Source organism: Helianthus annuus, chromosome 15 (genome assembly GCF_002127325.2).
Source record: "Helianthus annuus cultivar XRQ/B chromosome 15, HanXRQr2.0-SUNRISE, whole genome shotgun sequence".
In the NCBI taxonomy this organism is placed as follows: Eukaryota; Viridiplantae; Streptophyta; class Magnoliopsida; order Asterales; family Asteraceae; genus Helianthus; species Helianthus annuus.
In genome coordinates, this window is record NC_035447.2 from 164,185,403 (window position 1) to 164,196,572 (window position 11,170).

Sequence of the window (11,170 nt, forward strand, 5' to 3'; positions counted from 1 at the left end):
TAAACCATACTTTTTTGGCTTTAATTCCTAAAGTTCCGACTCCTGATACTGTGTCTGACTTCAGGCCCATCGCTTGCTGTAATGTAATCTATAAATGCATTAGTAAGCTTATCACAACTAGAATTTTGGAGGGATTGAACGGTGTAGTTAGCATGAACCAATCAGCCTTTATTCCAGGGAGATGCATTTATGACAATATCTTACTAACCCAGGAATTACTTCATAATTATCATCGGGATTATGGGCCCCCTCGTTGCGCGTTCAAAGTGGATATTCAAAAAGCATATGACACGGTCGATTGGAATTTCTTGGAGGCCATTCTTAAGGGGTATGGTTTTCACCCAATCATGGTTGAATGGATTATGGTATGCGTCTCTTCTACCTCGTTCTCTATCTGTGTTAATGGTAATGTTTGTGGTTATTTCAAAGGGAGGAGAGGTCTAAGGCAAGGTGATCCGATGTCCCCATACCTCTTCACCCTAGTCATGGAAATCTTGACATCCATTTTGCATATGCATCGACTATAGATTCCTCATTCAGATTCCATAACCGGTGTGTTAAGCAGAGGATTATTAATCTTTGCTTTGCGGACGATCTTTTCTTATTTGCTAGAGGGGAAGTTGCTTCAGTCAAAATGATCATGAGCTCTCTCAACCGGTTTAAAGAGATGTCGGGCTTGCACCCTAGTCTTGCGAAAAGTTTTTTTTTTTTTTTTTTTTTTTTTTTTTTTTTTGGGTAAAGGGTTTACCCCGGTGATTTTATATATTCACAACCAATAAAACAAGTAGTGAGGAGACGTCCTCACTAGTTCTTACATGAGACATGCCCCATGCAAGGAAACCAAAACAACCAACCAACACATTAAAAAACAACTAGTCTAACAACTAGAAACAGCAAAATAAAAGAACACGTTAGATCCGATTAGCCTCCATCGTCGTTCACGGTTTCCTCCGCAATCCCCCATTTGTCTCGCAATCTATTAACATTGATGCATTGCCTGAATTTAGCGCCCATAAGTTTGTATCGGATAGTTTTCAGAATTGTATCACATATAGTATCCGGTGGTCTCGTTTGATTTCTAAATAATCTCGCGTTTCGCTCTTGCCAAATCACATAAGCGGTCGCTCCAACCAAGAGTTTACTAACATATATATCTGCGGATTTCGATCTTCCTCGAGCCTTTAGCCAGCCAATAATCGAGCTCCACTTCGGCTCCACTCTAGCCATACCCGCCTTTTCTCGAACCATGAGCCAAATTTTAGCAGAAAAACTACATTCAAAGAAAAGGTGCTCATGTGAATCAACATTTTCGTAACAAAGCAGACAGCACATCATGTTCATATTTTTCCTCCTAGATATATCCCACTGAAGAATAATATCCTGTGTCAGAAGCTTCCGACGCATGATAAGCCACATTAAGAACGCGTGTCTGGGAATACATTAAGGAAACCACACTATATTAACCCAGTCTATCTCTTGCTCCCTAGACCGAACCGAATGCCAAGCTATAGAGGACGAAAAATCATGCGTAACATCACCTTCCTTCCAACATAACCTGTCAGAACTATTCGGATCCAAACGAATATTATCCAGCTGATCTAACATAGGGAACCGAGACCTCCACTCCTCCGGCCACGCCCAAGAGGTGTCTAGAAAAACATCCGCAACTTTATCATTAAGCATAAACCCTGCATTAGTGATCACACGAGGCGAAATAATGTTGGCGAGAGGCCCAAGGTGACTCCATAAGTCGTACCAGGCTGAAGTATCATTCCCATTCCCCAACTTCGACCAAACGTGACTTCTCAATAACGGTCTGATTTGAAGAAGCTTCCTCCAAGACCAAGTACAATTCGACCCTTCTCTACACGTCCAGAAATTATGGTGCTTTAATCTATATGAATAAATCCAAGCAACCCATAACGAATCCCTCTTGTTCAGAATGCTCCAGACATGAGACGCCATAAGCGCCTTGTTTACATCCCCCACTCTGCGAATACCAAGCCCCCCTTCATACTTTGGGACACAAATAGAACTCCAAGAAACTTTAGCTTTCCCTCTGTGAAAGGAAGCTTCTTGAGACCATAAAAAATTCCGCATTTTAGCCTCCAAATCTTTAACGATGCTAGCAGGTAAAATGAAAACGGAGGACCAATACACATGCAAAGCAGCCAAAACAGAGATAATAAGCTGTAATCTCCCTGCAAACGAAAGAAGCTTGTTTCTCCAATTAGCTATGCGTTTCTCCATCCTCTCAACCAAAACATTACAATCTTTAGCTAAGAGTCTGGTTGAAATTAGAGGGACCCCTAAATATCTAACCGGCAAGGATCCCTCCTCGAACGGCAAAACATTCAAAATGGCCTCTTTGACAAGATCGGATACATTACAGAAAAAAGCAGTGCTCTTTTGAATACTCGGGACCAAACCAGACATGTTCGTGAATTTTGTGAGCGATTCCATGATGAAGCTAGCCGAAAGAACATCGCCTCGAGCAAAAAGAAATAGGTCATCTGCAAAACAGAGGTTAATAATACGCTGCTTTTCACACCTGTTGTGAAACCTGAACGAAGAACCCAGCCTCGAACCATGCTGAAGGATACAAGTTAGGATTTCCATGACAAGCGTGAAAAGATACGGAGACAGTGGATCTCCTTGACGCAAACCACGTCTACCCCTGAAATAACCATGAATTTCCCCATTAACACATAGAGAGTAAGAAGGGGTAGACACACAAATCATAATCCACTCCACCATCTTCGGGTTGAAACCAAATCCAACGAGCACGTCCTTGAGAAAACCCCAATGAACCGTGTCATAAGCTTTTTGAATATCAACTTTAAAAGCACATCTAGGCGGACCATAGCTTCTATGATAGTTATGCATCAGCTCCTGAGTGAGCAAAATGTTGTCCGATATCTTCCGACCCGGGATAAAAGCTGACTGGTTAATGCTAACAATTTGATTCAAAGAGCCTTTAATACGATCCGCCACAATCTTGCTAATACATTTATAAATAACATTGCAGCAAGCAATGGGCCGATAGTCCGTAACAGAATAAGGGGTGGCCTTCTTTGGAATAAGAACAATAAGAGTGTTATTCAACTCCCGAAGAAGCTTACCCGTATTGAAGAAATCAATAATGGCATTCGAAACATCAAGACCAATAATATCCCAAGCACTCTTGAAAAAAGCGGCTGAAAACCCATCTGGACCAGGGGCTTTATCGTTACCAATGGAGAACATAGCTAGCTTAACCTCTTGACTCGTCACCGGACGAATCATATGCAAAGCAACATCGTCATTCAACCTTTTCGAGAAAAGCTCCTGAGTTGGCCGAATGGCTAAATCATCTTCACTACCGAGAAATTTTTCATAATGCGTGACAATCGCCTTAGAGACGTTTTCACCTTCAAACATAACCCCTTCAGAGTTTGTAATAACATCAATACGAGTCGTATGATTTCTGCACTTCAAGGATGCATGAAAGAAAGCCGTATTGGCATCCCCTGCTCGAAGCCAATCCACTTTAGATTTTTGTTTTAGGAAACGCTCTTCGTCTAGACAAGCCTCTTGAAATTCAGCAGAAATCTTTATCTCTTGATCGCGAAAAACAACATTTAACGGATTACTATCTATATCCCGCTGAATCGCATCCAGCTTCGATCGAAGCTCCTCCACTTTCTTATGCAAGTTACCCTGTTGGAACAATAAAGCACGAAGCGGATTTTTTAACAATCTGAGTTTTTTCACCACTCGGAATTGGAGAACCCCTTCAATATTAGTATCCCACGCCTTTTTAACAATCTCCAAAAAACCCGGTTTATAAACCAGAAAGTTTGCGAACTTGAACGGCCTAATATTACTTTTACCCGGCTTTGGGATCTTTAACAAACACGGACAGTGATCAGAAAGACGATACGGATGAAAAAGAGCCACCGAATTGGGAAATAGATCAACAAACGGAGTGTTTCCCAAAACTCTATCAATTTTCTTTAACAAGCCGGCTCCCTTTTTTGGTTTTTGACTCCATGTGTAATGCAAACCTGAGCTATTAATGTCGAACACTTCTATATCCGAAATACAATCTTGAAACTCTCTCATGCCAGCCGATATGTTAGATACTCCCATAGACTTATCATCAAGATTGAGAGCTGAGTTAAAATCGCCCAAGATAACCCAAGGATTATTACCCACAAGCACCTTATGCTTAGACAACTGATGCCATAATTCCCTTCGAGTAACATAATAATTCGCTGCATAAACAATGGAACAGAAAAGTACTTTCTTGTCATGCTTAAACACAAGTTGGAAGTGCATAACTTGCGCAGAATGTGAGAGCAAAATAACATCAAAAGTGGCCGGATCCCAACCAGCAATGATCCTCGTTCCCTTGTCACAACTATTTCCATTCGAGGTCCAATCCCAACGACGAAAAACCGAAGAACAAACCTTGTTCAGCTTATCAACATTCACATGGGATTCAAGAATAGCACAAAACGACAAGCAATTTTCTTTTACAATCTGACGAACCTCCTGTTGTTTCAGAGGGCGGTTCAACCCCCTAATATTCCAAGAAGCAAGACTAATCATTGGAAACAACTGGAGAAGGAGTGCTTGCCCCTTGAACTTTGTGCGTCCCTTCCATGAGAAACTCGTCCATCTCACAATAACCTTCCATCACCTCGTCTTCATCCGAGTCGTCAATACCATCTCCAGCCGATTTACTACTTTGGCCTTGCTCCTCATTCACTTCATTCAAAACATCAAATGGATTTCGAGACATCACATTAGATGATTCCGATTTAGACTTCCCGTTATCTTTCCGATTAGTAGAAACTGGACGATATTCAAATTTTGGTTTCGGTTTATTGACATTAAAACCCACTTTTTTCGCTGCCTTCTTACCTAGCACAGTAGTATACCCATCATCGTCCACAGTAGATTGCCTCTTAGACGGACCAGTAACCTGAACCGGCTGCTTCATCTTTCTATCATAACCCAGACCCTTATGTTGTTGTGTTTTATCTTTTGGCAACTTAGGAGGCTGCAGAGGACAATTATCAAGGGTGTGCCCGAAGACACAACATCGGCCACACCTATGAGGACACCATTCATATTCAACGTAGACCTTCTCCTTAACAAACCCATCCCCATCAAGACAAGGAACCGCAATCGTTAACTCTTCTTTCAATTCAGATTCTGCTGAGATTTCTACGAGGGCCCGAGCATAGCTGCTTCTACCCCAACCATCAACACACATAGACGTGGTGAACGAATCCAAAGCCTTAGGCACACCAATAGTTGTAGCAATTAGACTTAAACCATCCTCCGTGTACGCCGCTAGAGGAACCTCATGAAATTTTACCCAAACCTGAACATTTTTCACCTCTTTTTTCTCAAGCTTTAACGATGGCGACCAGACTTCTAAAAATAACGGCTGTGAACGAATAATCCACGGCCCCTCAGTAAGAACCTTTTGCATACCTGCTTGATCAGCAAACTTGAAGAAGAAAAAGCCGTTGGCATTCATCATTGACTTCTGCAGTCCATACCGCTTCCAATTATTTCTAACAAAATAGTCCACCACAGGAAAAGCAACCCGGTCCCCCAAGAAATACCCATATAGCGTGTTAGCAAGCTTGTCATGCACTACTCTGACCGATTCCCTAGAGAGGACCACATCACATCCATCCTGTTTCTCACTCGTCTCTAAGGAACGAAAATTCACTTTAACATCAGCCTTATTCCTTTGGACCACATTAGCAAACGACGGAGTCGCATGGCACGGATCAGCATTATCAGCCTTGCTATTCGACGACGAAGGTGCTCCAGCAGTAAACAGGTTTTCCACAGGTTTAGAAATACTGAGCAACCCATCCAAGACCGAAGCATTGGACGTAGAAAACATACCTCTTCTAGGAAGCAAAGGGTTGCCTTCAATATTAGTAACACGTAGTCCAATTCCACGAATAGGAGCTGTTCCAGGTGTAGATAATTCCTCGGCCACCGGTTCGTTCAAATATTCAGCACCATCTACACTACTCGGAACATTCGTACAATCGTTGAGCGATTCAGGCGGTTTACCACGATCATGTAGGACATCAGCAAATCCACCCGCCTTGGAACGATCATCCATAACTAGACACTCACCTCTCACTTGAAACCAGAAAATCAAAGAAGCATGCACACGTAAACCAAAAACCGATTGCCGCCACCAACAAACACGAAAACAAAAACCCTAAATCCTATAAACCCTAGAATGAAACCTGATCCCTTAATCGATTAAACCTGAGCACCAATCTAGCTAAAATAATCTCAGTTATCCGCAATCAGTGACTACCAGTTTAATAAATCAGGGTTCTTGAGTCAAAACTAGAGCGGCGATTACAAGAAAAAACGAAGAAAACCCCAGTTCTAGATCGATCCCTAGTGCTAACGAGTTCGTTATAGAGAATTGGAAGAGCAATCCTCTAATCACAGACTGTTATACACAAGATCACGAAGAAAACTATGGATTCATGAGGAACGAAAATCGCCAATAGGAGAGAGAGAATTAGGGTTTTCTTTAGTGTAGTTCGTTAGTCTTGCGAAAAGTACTATCTTTATGTGCAATATTGAGAGGAGAATTAAAAGGAGGATTCTTAGTATCGTTCCTTTTCAGCAAGGAGAATTCCCTATTCGGTATTTGGGTGTTCCTCTTATTACCACTAAGCTGTCTTATAAAGATTGCAGGGTCCTGATTGATAGACTGGAAAACCGTATCACCAATTGGAAAAACAAGACTCTATCTTTTGCGGGGCGGCTGCAATTAAATCTTTCGGTTCTCACGGCGATGAGTACCTACTGGGCTTCTGTTTTTACTCTGCCAGCTAGAACTATCAAAGAGCTTGAGCAAAAAATGAGAGGTTTTCTTTGGTGCCAAGGCCCGCTGATGAAAGGTAAATCGAAAGTCTCTTGGAAATCTGTTTGCCTGCCTAAAGCCGAAGGTGGGTTGGGAATTCGAAGGTTAAATGATATGAATATCAGCCTTATGACTAAACATGTCAACAGTATTCTATCAGGTAGACAGTCTTTGTGGGTGGACTGGGTAAAAATTCATCACTTGAAGGACAGGAATTTTTGGGACATCCCGATTCCAAGTAATTGTAGTTGGGGTTGGAGGAATCTCTTGAAAGGCAGATTGCATGTACAACGATTTTTCTGGTCCAAAATAGGTGACGGTAAGTCCACTTTAGCCTGGTACGATTCGTGGTGTGATCTGTGTCCGTTGGGGAATCTTATTTCTCCATCGATGATGAGACAGGCTGGTCTATCTATTCATTCGAAAGTTGCAGATCTTATCTCGGATGGTAATTGGAATTGGCCGATCCACTAGTTAACGTCTTACCCGGTCCTGAATCAACTGCCGCCTATGAACCTTTCAGAAGGGGTTAGGGATGTCATTCTGTGGAGAGACATTGAGGAGCGCCTGGTCCCGTTCAGATCTTCTGATGCATGGGAATGCATTCGGTCTCGTGGCATTCAGGTGAGTTGGTACAATCTGGTCTGGTTCTCGCAATGTATACCAAGGCATGCTTTTGTTCTATGGCTCGTCTTCAGAAGGAAGTTGGTCACACAAGACAGGTTAAGGCAATGGAACATTGATAATAAGGATTGCATGAATTTAATGTGCTGTTTGCTTTGTCATAATAACATTGACTCGCACTATCATCTTTTCTTTGAATGTAAGTATGCGACAGAGGTTTGGATGCGAGTTAGGGAGAATTCAGCCATGAAAGCTGTGGGATCTAATTGGGACGAGATTGTGAACTGGTTACTTCCTCGGGCTAGGTCGAGATCTATAGCCTCCATTATTGGCAAGCTCTTGGTTGCGGCTTCAGCTTATGTTATCTGGCAGAAAAGGAACTCCAGGTTTTTTAACAATCAATTGCGGCCTCCGGAAAAGTTGGCTGACCACATCATCAGCAATGTTCGACTAAAGCTCAAATCATTAAAATTCAAGGACACAACAAATGTGCGGCGGGTTTTACAAGGATGGGAGATTAGTTTTGAAGACATTTAGAGTCTTATTCTTGTATTTTTTCATTTTTGGCCCGTTGTTTCCCTTTGTCTGGGTGGTTTTATTGTTCTTGTTTTGTTTACACAATAGCGGCATGTCGCTTTTGTGAACTAGGTGGTGTTTTTGCCTCCTACTTGTTCTTTTTTTGTTGTGATTAATAGATTCACCGGGGTAACCCTTTACCCAAAAAAAAACATGAAAGCATGAAAGTAACAAGTAGGCACATGTGTTTCACCCCAAAATGTTTAGAAAACAGTAAAAGAGGGGTCTATGTACTCACTTGAGATTGCTTAGAAGTCGTAGGATAACCACCAAGCAATGCTAGAAGATCACGGAATCAAACGGCACCTATATAGGTATCTACATTAATAAACGGACCTATCGGAGGATCGGGTAGTACGAGGTTTCGTAAACCAAATAAGTGTGGGAACTTATGTAATATGGTCTAACAAAGCCTACGTACTAAAACGAAACCTATCCTAAGTGCTCTTGACCCGTTACGACCCGCTTAGGTAGCTTATGCTACTTTAACGCGTCGTTCGCGTAAAATGCGTTCGGAATGCCTAACTAGCCCTATGATAAACAAGATATGCCTTAACATGTTCAATATTGTTGTTAAATCAGTTTAGATACCAAAAATTATGTTACATAGGCTTAAAATGAATTTTGGCGTAGAAAGGGTATTTGGTAATTTACCTAAGGCACATACGTTACCTATCATACAACTAGTTAAACGATGTGACCATAAGGTATAACCTCGTAAGGTTATTCCCTATACAACTATGGTCACCTAATATGTTTGGTCGGATCCTAAAGATCGACCAAATGGGTCGGGTTCGTAAGCATAGGCGATTGATTAGATCGCTTACCTTACGACCCTTAGACAAGCACAAAACTAGTAGCGACGAGCTAATCATGCTAGAACATGTTTAGTGAAGTTAGAAAACAGGTTTGGTATTAAAACAAACGGTTTTAATACCCTAGAGTAGTTTGGTTACAAAATACGCGAGAAAACGCATTTTGGCCGAAACTACGACTCGTCACTGAGCCTAGATAACGTGGTAATCAGTAGGTATAGTCACTAGGGACTATAACCATCGTGATTACGCTCACGTTATGAAGTTCAAACGAACTTCGCGTTGACCATAAACTGGTCAATGCAGAAAGTCAAACACAGTTTGACTTAAACGCTAAAACGAACGAAAAACGCGAAAGAATACTTACAGAAGGTCCCCGCAAGATTGATTTCCAAGTATTTCTCAGGTATGAAGTGGTAATCACTCCAACTTAGAGAAAATCTCAGAAAATCAAGTGAGTTGGAAGTGAATTCATGGGGGGTATTTATAGATTTCGTAGAACCGTTAGGATCGTTTCTTGAAATCCGAGCTTCGATCTCCACCCTCCATGTGTGCCCATTGTTTAGAAAACCATGGGACATCCAAAACCAGCCCACAAGATGCAAGAAACCATGGGTAAAGGTGTGTAACAGCTGGAAATGGCTGGAATGCAATTCTGCTGATCTGGGCATGGCTTACGGACTGTAAGCATACCCATACGGTCCGTAAGGACCCTGCAGACCAGCAGATTTTGCACTTTGGCAGTTTTGTTCCCTGTGCGCGTATAGTCGAGTTTTGGCACTTCTAACACCCGTCAAACCCATTTTTGAGCTCTTACAAGGATGTTAAAGTATAGGGAACATAAAACATGCTAAAAAATATGCCGGATGTCGGTTCGTTTGGCCGTACGATTGCGTTGTTTGGTTAATTACGACGGAAGTCGTAACGGACGCAAAAACGGTCAAATTGCGCGACGAATGGATTTTTGACAAGCTAAACACTAAAACATAATATTTTAATGCTTACATAAATTCTGGATGTCCGGAAGTATTCAGAACGTAAGTTATGCGCGAAAATGCAAACTTATGCACTTTTTGACGCTTTTAGTCCCTGAATGAGCATAAAGTTTATTTTAGCACACCGAACCCCTCAAAGCCTATTTCTAAGCTATGTAAAGGATATTTAAGGTGTGTTTAACTTATGATCATGTTCCGAAATGTTCGTTACAGTTCAAATCGGCATACTTTCGCAGTTTGTCAATTTTAGTCCCCGTAAGCGAATTGACTGGATTCTGCCATACCAAAGACTTCAAAACTTATTTCTAAGTTATGTAAAGGTTATTTAAGGTATGTTAAGCATGAATAGATGTTCCGGAGTATTTGTCGCTTTTAACTGATTACGCTTACGCACCAGTTTGTGTATAATTCTCTAGAAAGCGATATAGAGTTTGAAATCGAATAAAAGTCAAAACATGAAAAACATCAAACATAAACAAACAAACATAGGGATCAAATAACTTTATTTCATTGATAACTGAACTGTTTACAATGATTACAAGCACAGATGTCACACTGATCCCTTAGAGATCTCGGCCAACAATTATGTGAAGAGCCTGAAAAACCCTAGCCGCCAACCCTATTTCAAACAAAAGAAACCTGAAAAACCCTAGCAGCCGTCAAGTACAAAATCGATCAAGAAAGGATGAATCAGATTGTAAATGCAGCAAACACAATCTCTCTTTGTATACCCAGTCCAGATTAACAACGAAACCAAACAACCAGCGGCAGCCAAGTAGAAAAAACGAAAAACAAACCCTAATCTTGAACAAAAACAAATCAAAGAATGATTATATTGAATCGTAAGTGTAAATCAGAATTGATGAGACTCTAATCACACAAAACAATCCCTACAATCATCAAGAAAAACGAATTTTAGGTCAAGTTAGCAAGAGGGTCGTTTTTCTCCATTAGAGAGAGAGAAATCTAGGGTTTTTTTCAAGATATTCGTGGTTTTCAGGTTACCAAAAGTAGTTTCACTATTAAAACGAGTTAAACAATTTTGGGATAAGTTACACGATTTGAAACGACTTAAACGAGATAAACGATTTGGTTAAACGATTGGTTTTGGGATGTGATTAGATAATGGGACAGGTGTAGCATGATAAAAGCATGGTAGATACGCCGCTGGTACATCTTATATATAAATGCTCTCATCATATTACATTTTGTGTCATTATTTAGTTCACTGGGGAAACGATTTTAAAACGATGTCA

General features: G+C 41.1%; 1 protein-coding gene across 1 annotated transcript; it reads left to right on the forward strand.

Annotated features, from left to right (window-relative positions):
* The first annotated feature begins 7,414 nt into the window (after nt 1-7,414).
* Nucleotides 7,415-8,065, forward strand: LOC110914499. Its single transcript, XM_022159288.1, has one exon. It carries the CDS (start codon nt 7,415-7,417, stop codon nt 8,063-8,065), a length of 651 nt encoding a protein of 216 aa, XP_022014980.1.
* The last annotated feature ends 3,105 nt before the right edge of the window (nt 8,066-11,170 follow it).

Excerpts from the sequence above, each read along its gene's own strand:
- LOC110914499 (XM_022159288.1), top strand. The coding sequence starts at position 7,415 with ATGAACCTTTCAGAAGGGGTTAGGGATGTCATTCTGTGGAGAGACATT.